The following is a 16090-nucleotide window of genomic DNA, read 5'->3' on the forward strand; positions in this document are numbered from 1 at the left end:
GTAACACCACAGATAACACAGTGATATCTCTGAGTACAGATCATGTAGTAGATATGACCTGCAGTCCTATGTAACACCACAGATAATACAGTGATAACACAGGGGGGTAATAAACCTCCTAATAGATAAGTCCCTCAGTCATCATCCATCTATCATATTACCTCACACATAAGCGTCTTATAGTCGTTTCTTATATTAACCAATCAAAGCTTAGATATCATATTAATGATCAGTGACAAAATACAAGCTGAGCTGTGATTGGATGCTTTCCCCCCAGTAGATTATCTTTATGTACATAACACTGGATCAGTTCATTGACATTTCCCCCAATCAATAATTGTGTGGGCTGAGGTCACCCAGGACTATATAAGAGGCTCCCATCACCTCTGGGGATACGGCTGGTGAATATCCCTACAGCAAGGTAAGATCTCCCTGATATTAGTTAATAGCACAGGATCTGTATGTTATGGGGGGAGCTGCCCGGATGTAGCAGAGTCTGTAACTACAGATGTAGCAGAGCTGGTAGTGCTAGAATATATCCTGTATACATTGTATCACACAGGTGCAGCTATTAGTAGTAACCTGTGCAGTGTCATGTGTAGGGGTCAGGGTAGTGGGGGGCTCTGGACAGCACTGCTGGGGGCTCTCATACTGGAAGAACTTTACATACATAAATACAGCACAAGAACCAAGATTAGACTTTGGGCCACATGTATCACTCGTTTTTTCTGTTGTTTTTGCGCCTTTTCATTCAGGCGCACCGTTTTTGCGCCATTTTTGTGACTAAACGCCAAACTAGCCGCGCAGTAAAAATAACCAGCTTTCCCTCATCTATCTTACCAATCCAGATGTTTTGCTGCGCCTAATGATATGGCGTTATCTGAGAAGAAAGCACTGAGCCCCTGTGCAGAACAGCTCATTTCTAGCAGCAAAGCTCAACCAGACACTGCAGACACTAGAACAGATCATACAGACATTAGATACTCTGCAGACACAAGTACAGATAATACAGACATTAGATACTCTGCAGACACTAGTACAGATAATACAGACATTACATACACTGCAGACACTAGTACAGATAATACAGACACTACATACACTGCAGACACTAGAACAGATAATACAGACATTACATACACTGCAGACACTAGAACAGATAATACAGACATTACATACACTGCAGACACTAGTACAGATAATACACACACTACATACACTGCAGACACTAGTACAGATAATACAGACATTACATACACTGCAGACACTAGTACAGATAATACACACATTACATACACTGCAGACACTAGTACAGATAATACAGACACTACATACACTGCAGACACTAGTACAGATAATACAGACATTACATACACTGCAGACACTAGTACAGATAATACACACACTACATACACTGCAGACACTAGTACAGATAATACAGACATTACATACACTGCAGACACTAGTACAGATAATACAGACATTACATACACTGCAGACACTAGAACAGATCATACAGACATTAGATACTCTGCAGACACTAGTACAGATAATACAGACATTAGATACTCTGCAGACACTAGTACAGATAATACACACACTACATACACTGCAGACACTAGTACAGATAATACAGACATTACATACACTGCAGACACTAGTACAGATAATACAGACATTACATACACTGCAGACACTAGTGCAGATAATACAGACATTACATACACTGCAGACACTAGTACAGATAATACAGACATTACATACACTGCAGACACTAGTACAGATAATACACACATTACATACACTGCAGACACTAGTACAGATAATACAGACACTACATACACTACAGACACTAGTACACATAATATATACACTACATACACTGCAGACACTAGTACAGATAATACAGACATTACATACACTGCAGACACTAGTACAGATAATACAGACATTACATACACTACAGACACTAGTACAGATAATACAGACATTACATACACTGCAGACACTAGTACAGATAATACACACACTACATACACTGCAGACACTAGTACAGATAATACAGACATTACATACACTGCAGACACTAGTACAGATAATACAGACATTACATACACTGCAGACACTAGTGCAGATAATACAGACATTACATACACTGCAGACACTAGTACAGATAATACACACACTACATACACTGCAGACACTAGTACAGATAATACAGACATTACATACATTACAGACACTAGTACAGATAATACACACACTACATACACTACAGACACCATACCTCCCAACCGTCCCGCTTTCAGCGTGACAGTCCCGTTTTATGGGCTCTGTCACACTGCCACGGAAGGGGGAGAGAATTCCTGGGCCCCGCCCACTTTTTCCGCTTTGTCCCGCCTCCTCCAGCCCCCGTAGTTTAGAGCTGCAGAGCAGCCAAGGCATGGGGGCCGGGAGGAGGCAGGACCAGCCCCTGCTCCCTCCTCACATGATGTCTGCACCAATCTTGTGAGGAGCGAGCTCTGCCCCCGGCTGGCCACGCCCCCTCCTTGAGTCCAGGGGAGAAGATGGAATGAGAGAAGATAAAAGACTGAGGGAACAGGGGGGCCACAGGGAGAGGAGCCAGGAGGAGGATGGAGGCTACAGAAAGGACAGGGGGGGCTGGGGCACAGGAGGAGGACAGGGGGGATACTGGAGGCTACAGGGGTGGCTGGGGCACAGGAGGAGGACAGGGGGGTGCTGGAGGCTACAGGGGGGGCTGGAGGCTACTGGAGGAGGACAGGGGGGCTGGGGCACAGTAAGAGGACAGGGGGGAGATGTAAGCTACAGGGGGGGGGCTGGAGGCTACTGGAGGAGGAAAGGGGGGCTGGAGCACAGTAAGAGGACAGGGGGGGGGTGCTGGAGGCTACAGGGGGGTGCTGGAGGCTACAGCAGGACAGGGGGGCTGGAGGCTACAGGGGGGGAGCTGGAGGCTACTGGAGGAGGAAAGAGGGTATGGGGCACAGGAAGAGGACAGGAGGGGTGCTGGAGGCTACGGGGGCTGGAGGCTACTGGAGGAGGAAAGGGGGGGCTGGGGCACAGGAAGAGGACAGGGGGGTGCTGGAGGCTACAGGGGGGAGCTGGAGGCTACAGGGGGGGGCTGGAGGCTACTGGAGGAGGAAAGGGGGGCTGGGGCACAGGAAGAGGCCAGGGGGGGGGCTGGAGGCTACTATAGGAGGAAAGGGGGGGCTGGGGCACAGGAAGAGGACAGGGGGGTGCTGGAGGCTACTGGAGGAGTAAAGGGGGAGCTGGGGCACAGGGAGAGGACAGGGGGGTGCTGGAGGCTACGTGGGGGGGGCTGGAGGGTACTGGAGGAGGAAAGGGGGAGCTGGGGCACAGGAAGAGGACAAGGGGGGTGCTGGAGGCTACGGGGGGGCTGGAGGCTACAGGAGGAGGAAAGGGGGGGCTGGGGCACAGGAAGAGGACAGGGGGGAGCTGGAGGCTACAGGGGGGAGCTGGAGGCTACTGGAGGACAGGGGGGGAGCTGGAGGCTACAGGAGGACTGGGGGGGCTGGAGGCTACAGGAGCAGGACAGGGGGGGCTGTAGGCTACAGGAGGACAGGAGGAGGCTGCTGGTGGGCAGGAGGATGCTCGTAGGGGACAGGAGGAGGCTCGTGGGGGACAGGAGGAGGCTGCTGGGGGACAGGAGAAGGCTGCTGGGGGACAGGAGGAGGCTGCTGGGGGATAGGAGGAGGCTGCTGGGGGACAGCAGGAGGATGCTGGAGGACAGGAGGAGGAGGCTGGGGACAGGAGGAGGATGCTGGAGGACAGGTGGAGGCTGGGGACAGGAGGAGGCTTGAGTAGGCTTGGGGACAGAAGAAGGCTGGAGGGCAGGAGGAGGAGGCTGGGGGACAGGTGGAGGCTGCTGGGGGACAGGTGGAGGCTGCTGGGGGACAGGTGGAGGTGGGAGGAGGCTACAGGAGGACAGGAGGAGGAGGCTTCAGGAGGAGGAGGCTACAGAAGCACAGGAGGAGGCGGCTGGGGGACAGGTGGAGGCGGCTGGGGGACAGGAGGAGGCTGCAGGAGGAAGAGGCTTCAGGAGGAGGCTGCTGGGGGACAGGTGGAGGCTGCTGTGGGACAGGAAGAGGAGGCTGGAGGACAGGAGGAGGAGGCTGGAGGACAGGAGGAGGAGGCTCGGGGATAGGAGGAGTAGGCTGGAGGACAGGAGGAGGAGGCTGAAGGACAGGTGGAGGCTGGAGGACAGGAGGATGCTTGAGGAGGCTGGAGGACAGGTGGAGACTGCTGGGGGACAGATGAAGGCTGGAGGACAGGAGGAGGAGGCTGGGGACAGGAGGAGGCTGGGGGACAGGAGGAGGATGCTGGAGGACAGGAGGGGGAGGCTGGAGGACAGGAGGCTACAGGAGGAGGCTGGGGGACAGGGGGCTACAGGAGGAGGCTGGAGGACAGGGGGCTACAGGAGGAGGCTGGAGGACAGGGGGCTATAGGAGGAGACTGAAGGACAGGAGGATGATTGAGGGGGAGGTCGGAGGACAGGAGGATTCTGGAGGGGACTGTGGGACTGGAGGACAGGTGGAGGATGCTGAAGGAGGAGGCTGGAGGACAGGAGGCTACAGGAGGACAGGGGGGGCTGGAGGCTACAGGAGGACAGGGGGGGGGGCTGGAGGCTACAGGAGGACAGGGAGGGCTGGGGCACAGGAGCAGGACAAGGGGGCTGGAAGCTACAGGAGGACAGGAGGAGGCTGCTGGTGGGCAGGAGGAGGCATCCCGGAGACAGGAGGAGGCTGCTGGGGAACAGGAATAGGCTGCTGCAGGACAGGAGGAGGATGCCGGAGGACAGGAGGAGGATGCCGGAGGACAGGAGGAGGATGCTGGAGGACAGGAGGAGGATGCTGGAGGACAGGAGGAGGAGGCTGCTGGGGGACAGCAGGAGGATGCTGGAGGACAGGAGGAGGAGGCTGGGGACAGGAGGAGGATGCTGGAGGACAGGTGGAGGCTGAGGACAGGAGGATGCTTGAGTAGGCTGGAGGACAGAAGGAGGCTAAAGGGCAGGAGGAGGAGGCTGGGGGACAGGTGGAGGCTGCTGCGGGACAGGAGGAGGAGGCTGGGGGACAGGAGGAGGAGGCTGGGGGACAGGTGGAGGAGGCTGGGAGACAGGAGGAGGTGGCTGAAGGACAGGAGGATGCTTGAGGGGGAGGTCGGAGGACAGGAGGATTCTGGAGGGGACTGTGGAACTGGAGGACAGGTGGAGGATGCTGAAGGAGGAGGCTGGAGAACAGGAGGCTACAGGAGGAGGCTGGAGGACAGGGGGCTACAGGAGGAGGCTGGAGGACAGGGGGCTACAGGAGGAGGCTGGAGGACAGGGGGCTACAGGAGGAGGCTGGAGGACAGGGGGCTTCAGGAGGAGGCTGGAGGACAGGAGGAGGCTGGAGGACAGGAGGCTACAGGAGGAGGCTGGAGGACAGGGGGCTACAGGAGGAGGCTGGAGGACAGGAGGCTACTGGAGGAGGGCAGGAGAGAGGGAGGCTACAGGAGGAGGCTGGAGGACAGGAGGCTACATTATGAGGAGGATAGAGAACAGGGACCACACCATGTGAGGAGGGGTGGGGGTAGGGGTACAGATAATATTATGTGTAAGTTTGGGGAGATAAATAAAAGTGGAAAAGAAATGTCAAGGGAGGATAAAATTAAAGTTGGGTTTTATATGTTGCAGATTTGCTTTATGGGATATTATACGGGTCCATGGGGGTGGGGGGGTGGCCAAAGTAAGGGGCACTGTACTATGTGGGGACCGTCAAGGTTGATATTATACTATGCTTGTGGGTGGGACAATGGGCGTGGTTTAGAAAAAGGGGGAGGGGCTTTTGTCCCTCTTTCTCTTGTCCAAAAGTTGGGAGGTATGCACCTCTGTTCCGTCTCCTCCAGTAGATAGTGTCCTCTGTGAGAGGGGCTGCTTCCTCTGCACATGAGGTGGTAGGGGACCCCTAGGAGCCACTGTCAGCACTTCCCTGGTACACAGAGGCGCGGGAATTGTGGGCGGGGCCTCATCAATGAGTGAAGGAAGCGGAGGACCTACTGTACTGAGCTGTGCAGCAGCTTTTACTCCACCTGCAGCGCTATTCTGTGGCTCCACACTAATGTTGCTCTCTATTGAGCCTGCCGCCCCCTCCTTGTGACTAATGCCTAGCCAGGACATGCCATGGTCATGATTGTTTTAACATGACATGTCTAGTCTCAGACTGGCTGCTCTTTACCAACATCAGTGGCCTGCATGATGCCGCCCTCATTGACCACCAGAGGGCGCCGCCTGAGCCGAAAGTCTCAACTCTCCTCATGGGTGGTGCGCCCCTGGGTGTATGCCTCGACAAACTTTGTGCCAAAATGGTCGAGGATGGGCCTAATTTTATATAGACGGTCATATGATGGGTCACTTTGAGGTGGACACTGTGCACTGTCGCTGTGATGCAAAAATGTAAGAATTGCCCCAAAGCGTGGCCGTGTCATTACCGTGCGGTAACATCAGTACTCCAATACTGCCTAACCTCCGCCCATGTGGAGCACAAGACCCCAAAACTTCATCACCTCTACTGCATCTACACGGGTCCACCTAGAGAATGATGAAGCGGGGTTTTGTGCAAAAAATTGTTGGGCATATAAATTTGTCTGTGACATCATGAGATTTGGGACGTCCTCAGAGAAAAAGAATTTGAACAAAAATCTATTTCAGTGAGGCCATCAGTCTTAAAATGAATCCCTGAGCTGCCCACGAACTCAGGAATTTGGGGCACATAATTTTCAGGGGGTGGCTCCATGAAGAATCACTTGCGGGCTGGGGAACATGCTCGGCGGTGGTCCTGGGGCGTCTTCTTGAGGGCCCCTCATCACCTGAGGAAGAGGAGGGGCAGAAGGAGGAGGAGGAGGAAAATAAAGAAATGGGGCATCCTCCCCTTCTGAATCAGTCTCAGCAAGGAAGGCATAAGCCTCCATTGCTGAAAAAGATCTTTGGGATGTATTGGACATTTTTATTGGGGGGGGGGGGGGGTGTATAAATGTTGTGCTGTAACACATGTAAACTTTATTCAAGGGGATGTGTATGTTGTGCTGGAACACAGATATGATGACACAGGAGTGAGATCTTACTGTAGCAGTCGCAGCAGCAATTGCGGATCACACTGGTGGTGCCCAGAAAGGTGCCAGCCAGCAATTCTAGAGGGTCCAGCAACACAGGGGGGTGATATACACTGTTCTGCACGCTGCCTCACACTAGAATAAGTGATCATTAATTTGAACTTCCCACCTGAAATCCGATTGGCCGATCTGTACAGATCGGCCAATCAGATGTCTATGGGAGGTGGCATGAAGCCACCAGACATGCCCCCTAACGATGAGGATTGGTGCTGTCCTAGACAGCACAAGTCATCATCCTGTGTTAACCCCTGCATGCCCCCTGATGATGTTTACTGCTGCTATTGGCTGGTCGCATCGACCAGCCAATAGCATCGATCGTGAAACAGGGGTTGCCACGAAACCCCTCTGGTCCACAAGTCTGCACACTAGTACGGACTAATGTGTGTCTTTAAGTCACTAGTCCGTAAGTGTGTGTCGTTAAGACTAGTGCACGTCGTTAAGTCACTTTCCGCCGCGCCGTACTAATACTGCACAAGTCGTGAAGGGGTTAATACCATACCCAAGGCCGGCACATAAAATAGCACCAGAACTAAGATTACTACATGAACTGATTAACAGAACCAGGCTGAATACATAGATACAGCACAAGAACCTTCTGCAGACTGTATATATACAGCACCAGGCTTTGTATATGAATACAGCAAAGAACAAGGTTTAAAGTATAAGTGCAGCACCAGCTCATAAATATAGCACCAGAAACAAGCTCAGTATATTAACACAGCGACAGAAGCAGGCTGACCACAGAACTACAGAAAAAGAACCATGATCAGTACAGAAATAGAATCGGGTTCAGAAAGTAAATATCACCAGAAAAAGATCAGACCACACATATAACAGAAGAACCAAGCTCAATTCATATATACAGTACAAGAACCAGGCTCAGTACATACTATTAACTTTGTACATAAATACAGTACTAGAACCAGGCTGAGTACATGATACAGCACCAGAACCAGGCTGAGTACATGATACAGCACCAGAACCAGGCTGAGTACATGATACAGCACCAGAATGACTTGTAATGTACATGTTCCCCAGACCAGCCAGTATTGTATCATTGTAGCAGCGCAGGGGCTATTATATATGACAGATCCATCTATTAGCATTACTGCCTCCATTATCAGGACTGATAGTATTACTGGTTCTGTTACTCCTGGATCAGAGTTGGAATTAGGCGTCACATGATCTGTAGGTGACATTAATGGTGACCAGGATGTAGGAGGGTCTGAGGGATAACATTGAATATATAGAGAATATACATAGACCTCGTCTTCTGATATCAGGACATGTTCTCCTTTGCAGGATGAAGCTTCTGCTCCTCGTGGTCCTGGTGTGGACGGCGTCTGATGAGGCTTCTGCAGGTTCAGTAACTTCTCTCCTCAGCCGCTTTATAATTATATCCTCCTCTAATATCAGTGATAAGTAAGATATGTGGGAGGAGCGGTGGGAGAGGAGCAGCACAACATCTGGTTTGGAGTCTCTTAGTGGTTGGGTCTTGTCTGGGGTCTCTGTTCTTTGGTCTGGGGTCTCTGTTCTTTAGTCTGGGGTCTCTGTTCTTTGGTCTGGGGTCTCTGTTCTTTGGTCTGGGGTCTCTGTTCTTTGGTCTGGGGTCTCTGTTCTTTGGTCTGGGGTCTCTGCTCTTTGGTCTGGGGTCTCTGCTCTTTGGTCTCTGTTCTTTGCTCTGGGGTCTCTGCTCTTTGGTCTGGGGTCTCTGTTCTTTGGTCTGGGGTCTCTGTTCTTTGGTCTGGGGTCTCTGTTCTTTGGTCTGGGGTCTATACTTGTTAAGGACATCTGATCCTGGTTCTCTATTCTGTGCTCTGGTTTGGGGGTCGGAGTTTGTACAATGTCTGATCCTGGGTCTATATTCATTCCTTGGTTTGGGGTCTAGAGTATCTGATCGTTAGTCTTTTTTTTATTTTGTGATCTGGTTTAGGGGCTGAATTCATTTAGCGGATCTTTTCCTGGTCTCATAATAATCTGTGTCCTAGGATCCTTATTTATTTAGGGTGTTTGGAGTCTACATTTATATTGTGGTTTGGGGGTCTATAGTTACTTAGGGTTTCTTATCTTGGCTTTCTACTTATTCTGTTTTCTGGTGTGACTCTGTATGTGTACTGGGTATCTGATACTAGGTCTACATTTATTCTGTGGTTTTGGGGTCTGTACTTATGTTATCTGATATTGGGTCTCCTTTCAGTTTGTGATCTGGTTTGGGGTCTGTATTTGTTTAGGGCTTCTTAACCTCTCAGTTTTTATTTTTTCATTTTGGGTGTCTTAATATCTTCATTAATCTCGGATCTTTATTTGTTTAGGTTGTTTGATCATTTGTCTCCATTTATTTTGTTGCCTGGTTTGGGGTCTGAATTAAGGTGCCCATTACCAGGTCTATATTTATTCTGTGGTCTAGATTTATTTAGGGCATCTGATATTGGGTCTCCTCTTCTTTCCTGATCTGCTTTGGGGTCTCTATTTGTTGATGGTGTCTGATCCTTAATCTCTATTTATTCCCGGGTCTGGTTTGGGGTCTGTATCGGTTACGATTGTCGGATCTTGGTTCTCTCTTTATTCTGCCATCTGGGGTCTGTTTTAGTTGTGATGTCCATCTAGAATCTGTATCCATCTAATGTTTGGCTGATGGGTCATTTCCATCCCCTGAGACTGAGGCCATGACCCGTGTAATTCCTGTGTCCATGGATGATGATGTCACTTTATATTTCTCTTTAGATGCAGAAAACGTCACAGATATTGAGAAACCTGATCTGATCAAGAAAAAAGCAGAACCGGACTTATCCTCAATCCAAGAAAAATGTAAATTACAAAAATGCTTAAATCAATTTAACCCCTTAACGACCTTAACGGCTTGTTTTTTGCATAATAAATTGCACTTCATAGTAACAGTATTTAATATTCCATGCCGTGTACTGGGAAGCGGGAAAAAAGCCAAATGTTGTGAAATTGGTGAAAAAAACCCATTTTCTTGTGGGCTTGGATTTTTACAGCTTTCACTGTGCACCACAAATGTCAGCTCTACTTTATTCTTTGGCTCGGTGCGATCACGGAGATAAAACATTTGTGTAGGTTTTATAATGTTTTTATACATTTACAAAAATTAAAACCTCCTGTACAAAAAAATTCTTTATTTTGCCATCTTCTGGCGCTATTAACTTTTTCATACTTCGGTGCACGGAGCAGTGGGTGGAGTCATTTTTACAGCCTTTTGATCACTTTTTATTGAATATTTTATCAAAATTTTTTATCATATTTTGATAGATCGGACATTTTGGGAAGCTACGATACCAAAATGTTTATATTTATATCAGTTCTTGGGAAAGGGGGGTGATTGGAATTTTTAGGTTTAATTTAATTTAATTTTACTTATTTATTAATATTTTTCCAGACCCCCTGGGGTACTTTAACCTTAGTTTGTGTAATTGAGCCTTCCATATACTGTTATACTATAGTATGGCAGTATATGGGGATTTTCCACATAATCTCACATTGTAATAGATGGGGAAAAAATTAGACAGCCTCGGGTCTTTGTACGGCTGTCATGGCAACCAATCGCCGCCCCCTGGTGACTTCACAGGGGGCAATGATCAAATCCAACATGGCAGCACCCATGCACCACCAGGATGGAAATGAGTCAGGCATCTTTGTCGGAGGCATTTATAGGGGTTACACCCGCAATCGGTGCTAGCACCGACTGTGGGTGTTTGCTGCAATGTGCAGCAAACGCCCACCTTGTATGGAGAGGGTGCAGCCCATGAACCCTCTCCCCACACCCGCAGCTGACGTGTAAAGGTGTATTATGTCCTCAGTTTTTCTTGGTGGTCTGGTGGTCAGGAAATGAGGGGTTTGTTTGTGTTAATCAATTGTCCAATTAAGCTGAAAGTCTGGAATTTATGTCCATGTCTATTATGTAACAATGACTTGAATACGTTTTAGTTAACAGGTAAAAAAAATCTAAATTTGTGTTAGTGTTCAAATAGTTATGGACCTACCTGTACACCTCTATATAGCCCTATAGAGAACACAGCGATGGTCCAGGATTCATGATGCTGTTCATCCATCTCTATGTATAACTGAAGTTCACTTTTCTTGTTTCCTCTTCCTTGATAGATAAGAATCTCGCTCTTCATGGTCGAGCCACAATGTCATCCATTCATAAGGATACCGATTGGGGCTATTTGGGAATGGCAGTAAATGCAATAGATGGAAACCCAGACACCGACTTGTATCACGGATCGTGTTTTCACACACACACAGAATTGTCTCCCTGGTGGAGGGTGGACCTGCTAGAGTCCTACATAATTCATTACATAACAATCACTAACAGAGATGCCTACGGGACCAGGATTAATGGTGCAGAAATCCTTGTCGGAGACTCTTTGACCAACAATGGAAACAGCAATCCAAGCTGAGCCTCAGCCCTTATTGCTGTCCAGGCTTTGTTAACATTTTTTTACTTATTTAACTTGTCACAGGTGCTCCTCCGACCCACATCCCGGGTTGCAGACGCACCCATGCTCCTCTCCATGCCCCCGGAACCCCGGGACTGCTCTCATCTTTCTTCGATCCAGCGCTTCCGGAGATTTAAAGGGCCAGCATGCCAATAATTCATAGTATCATAGTATATTAGGCTGGAAAAAGACACAAGTCCATCAAGTCCAACCTTTAAGAATTAAATAAATGTTTTATCCCCATAACCGTGATATTTTTGCTCTCCAGAAAGGTATACAGGCCTCTCTTGAACATGTATATAGAGTCCGCCATAACAACCTCCTGCGGCAGAGGGTTCCATAGTCTCACTGCTCTTACAGTAAAGAACCTTTGTCTATGGTGATGGTAGAATCGCCTCTCCTCTAGGCGTAGAGGATGCCCCCTGTCTATGGTGATGGTAGAACCTCCTCCCCTCTAGGTGTAGAGGATGCCCCCTGTCTATGGTGATGGTAGAACCTCCTCTGCTCTAGGTGTAGAGGATGCCCCCTGTCTATGGTGATGGTAGAACCTCCTCCCCTCTAGGTGTAGAGGATGCCCCCTGTCTATGGTGATGGTAGAACCTCCTCTCCTCTAGGTGTAGAGGATGCCCCCTGTCTATGGTGATGGTAGAACCTCCTCTGCTCTAGGTGTAGAGGATGCTCCCTGTCTATGGTGATGGTAGAACCTCCTCTCCTCCAGGCGTAGAGGATGCCCCCTTGTCCTGGTCACAGGCCTAGGTATAAAAAGATCTTTGGAGAGATCCTTGTACTGTCCGTTCAGATATTTGTACATTGTAATGAGGTCTCCCCTCAGCCGTCTTTTTTCTAAACTGAATAATCCCAAATTTTTTAATCTGTCAGTGTATTCTAATCCCCCCATCCCCCTAATAATCCTGGTTGCTCTCCTCTGCACCCGTTCCAGCTCTAATATATCATTTTTATACACTGGTGCCCAAAACTGTACACAATATTCCATGTGTGGTCTGACCAGGGATTTGTATAAGGGCAAAACTATGTCTTTATCATGAGAATCTATTCCTCTCTTGATACATCCCATAATTTTATTTGCTTTAGCAGCAGCCGCCTGGCTCTGGTCACTAAAATTAAGTTTACCATCCACCAATACCCCCAAGTCCTTTTCAGCTCCAGTTTTACCAAGTAATAAACCGTTTAGAACATAATTATACTTTTTGTTTCCAAGTGCACAACTTTATATTTATCTACATTAAACCTCATCAACCATTTCTCTGCCCACTCCTCAAGCTTCCCCAATCCCTCTGTAATGCTAAACTATCGACCTCAGTATTTATTACTTTACGCCGTTTAGTATCATCTGCAAATATTGAAACTTGACTGTGTAAACCCACTACAAGGTCAGTAATAAAAATATTAAAAAGAAGTGGCCCCAATACTGACCCCTGTGGCCTCCACTGGTAACGTCAACCCAATCTGAGAATGTGCCATTAATGACCACCCTCTGTTTTCTATCACTAAGCCAATTACTTACCCAAATACACAGATTTTCTCCTATTCCCAGCAGTCTCATTTTATATACCAACCTTTTATGTGGCACGGTGTCAAATGCCTTTGAAAAGTCCAGATATACAACATCCACAGCGTCCCCCAGATCCAGTCTTGAACTTACCTCCTCGTAGAAACCAATCAGATTAGTCTGACAGGACCGATCTCTCATAAACCCATGCTGACGCTGGGTTATAAGGTTGTGCACAGTGAGATACTCGAGGACAGCATCTCTAACAAACCCCTCAAATATTTTCCCCACCACAGCAGTTAGACTCACAGGTCTGTAGTTTCCAGGATCGCGATTTGATCCTTTTTTGTATATTGGTGCCACATTTGCTATGCGCCAGTCCTGTGGAACATAACCACTCCTCAGTGAATCATCAAATATTAAAAATAACGGTCTGTCTATCACGGTACATAGTTCATGCAGAACCCGGGGGTGTATGCCATCTGGCCCCGGTGATTTATCTATCTTACTGGTTGCGAGGCGGCGCCGTACCTCTTCCTGGGTTAAACTGTTGACATTCCAAAAAGAAATTACATTATTCCTCATTGTGTCTTCCACCAGGGGATTTTCCTGGGTAAGACTGTTGAGAAAGGGACATTCAGTAGATTGGCCCTTTCCTCATCTCCTTCCCCCATGACCCCCATGTTATTTCTAAGGGGACCAACACTCTCTGTTTTTAGTTTCTTACCATTTATATACTTGAAAAATAATTTGGGATTATTTTTGCTCTCCCTGGCAATTTACAGGATTTATTTTTCTCTCTATAATCCTGTAATGCCTCATCGCTACCTTCACGTTTTAGCACCTTAAACGCCTTATCTTTCTCGCTTATTGCTTTCCTTACAAGACTAGTTAGCCACATTGGCTGTTTCTTGTTCCTCTTATGCTTTTTCCCATAAGGTATGTGTTTCTCACAGGACTTTTTCAGAATATATTAGAAAAAGTCCCATTTTTGGGGGGGGCTTTTGTCTTTGAGAACATTATCCCAGTCTATGCCTTTAAGATCTTCCCTTAGTTGCTGAAAATTTGCCCTCCTGAAGTTTAGAGTGTTGGTTGCCCCTTCCCTAACGTTCTTAGTAAAGCATAATACAAAATCAATTATATTATGATCACTATTCCCCAGGTTCCCCCCAACCTGTAGTTTTGATACCCTAATTGGTGCTGACCAGCTGCCAATTCTGTTAAATTCCCTGCCGGATCTTTGTGCCTCAAAGCCTTAGAAAGCTTTATTTCTATGCCTTGCGACTGTTTGTTGAATTCCCGTTGTGACCCTGACTTCGCTCCTCCACTGCCTGCCTTGGCCTTTTGCCTTGCTCCTGACTCCAATCCTGTGCCGCCTAATCTGACCTCCTGCCTGTCCCTGACCATGATGCTGTATCACGATTCTGTACTTCGCCTTGGCCTCCACCGCAACAAAGTCTCGCCTGTGGAGCGACCCGTTGGTACCACGCCACAGCAAGTCCAACCCGCTTTGTGGCTGGCTCTGGTGAAAGCCGGGTGCCACTTACATTTCGTTCCCAGGTGTCGTCTTACACCATTGTCCACGGTGGTACAGAGGATCCACTACCACTGATCCTGAGAGTAAGATCTGGCCATGGATCCCGACAAGGCTCCGCTTCCTGAACTGGCTGATCTTACCACCATTGTGGTCCAGCAGTCTCAACAGTTTGCCGTGCAAGGACAGCAACTCACCTCAACTCACCGCAAGAATTCACCGCCACCCTGCAGCATTTATTGGCTACTCTGCACCAGCATCCAGCATCCAGTACCGCCGGTACCACTCATTACTATGGCTGCATTGTCTACTGCTGAACCCAGGCTGCATCTTTCCATGCCCTCCAAATATGATGGTGTTATGCAGCAGTTATGCAGCGGTTTCATTACTTGCCCCCTACATATCGAGCTGATGCCTTCACAGTTTGTTGTAGAATGGGCTAAGGTAGCTTTCATGATCAGCCTCCAGGAAAGCCCTGGCATGGGTTACTCCCCTCTGGGACAGGAACGATCCAGTCACGGCTATTCTCACCACGTTCCCCTCTGAATTCCGGTCTGTCTTTGAGGAACCTGCCCAGGCGTCTTCTGCTGAGACCGCACTGCTGAAGCTGAGTCAAGGGGAAGATGCCTTGTCTGCACGGGACCTGCTGTCTACGCTGAGTGGTCTCATCTCTCTGGCCACTCAGATTGACATCCGGTCTACCGAGCATTTTGAGCAGCAACGTCTGGAACAACCACAAGTCAGGACCCGACGTCTGCCCCGCCTGGCTCCAGTCTTCCAAAGACCACTTCAGCCATCTTCCGTGTCTGCTGAAGAGGAGCCCATGCAGGTGGATAGAGCTCGTCTGTCTTCCAAAGAGCATTCCAGACCAAGACAGGAGAACCTCTGCCTCTATGTGCCAGCCCGGAGCACTTTCTTATGTCTTCTCCCCGCTCCTGCTCCCGTCTGGCCTGGCGTGCGTCCACGCTCCGTGCGCCGGCACTCAAAGATTTAAAGGGCCAGCGCACCGCTGATTGGCGCTGGCACTTCCAAAATCCCTTATAGGCCGGCTGTTCCCAGGATTCCCGGCCGGATCTTTAAGCTACCTTGCCTTAGTGAAAGCTTCCTGTGCTCCCTACGTTTATTCCTTGTTCCTGCTCTGCTGTATTCCTGTTGTGACCTCAGACCTGACTTTTGACTTCTGTATCTCTGCCACCTGCCCCGACTGTGTCTGTACCTGACCATGTGCCTGGATACCGATTCTGTACCACAACCTTGGCTTCCCCCGCGGGCTAGTCGCACCTGTGGAACGACCTGGTGGCACCCTACCGCAGCAAGACCATCCCGCTTTACGGCGGACTCTGATGAAGACCAGGTTCCACTTAGATTCTGGTCCCAGGTGTCGGCTAGTACCATCTCCCG

At 49.0% G+C, this 16090-nt stretch overlaps 1 protein-coding gene across 1 annotated transcript in view; it reads left to right on the forward strand.

Annotated features, from left to right (window-relative positions):
- The first annotated feature begins 375 nt into the window (after positions 1-375).
- LOC140122767 (fucolectin-like) overlaps positions 376-16090 on the forward strand; it is an 84297-nt gene continuing 68582 nt past the window's right edge. The window contains exons 1-3 of the mRNA XM_072143965.1: positions 376-421; positions 8488-8546; positions 9910-9993. Of these exons, the coding sequence (XP_072000066.1) occupies positions 8489-8546; positions 9910-9993 (142 nt within the window). The 5' untranslated portion in view covers positions 376-421; position 8488. The remainder of the gene's footprint in view (positions 422-8487; positions 8547-9909; positions 9994-16090) is intronic.

This window comes from Engystomops pustulosus, chromosome 3, assembly GCF_040894005.1.
Source record: "Engystomops pustulosus chromosome 3, aEngPut4.maternal, whole genome shotgun sequence".
Lineage (NCBI taxonomy): Eukaryota > Metazoa > Chordata > Amphibia > Anura > Leptodactylidae > Engystomops > Engystomops pustulosus.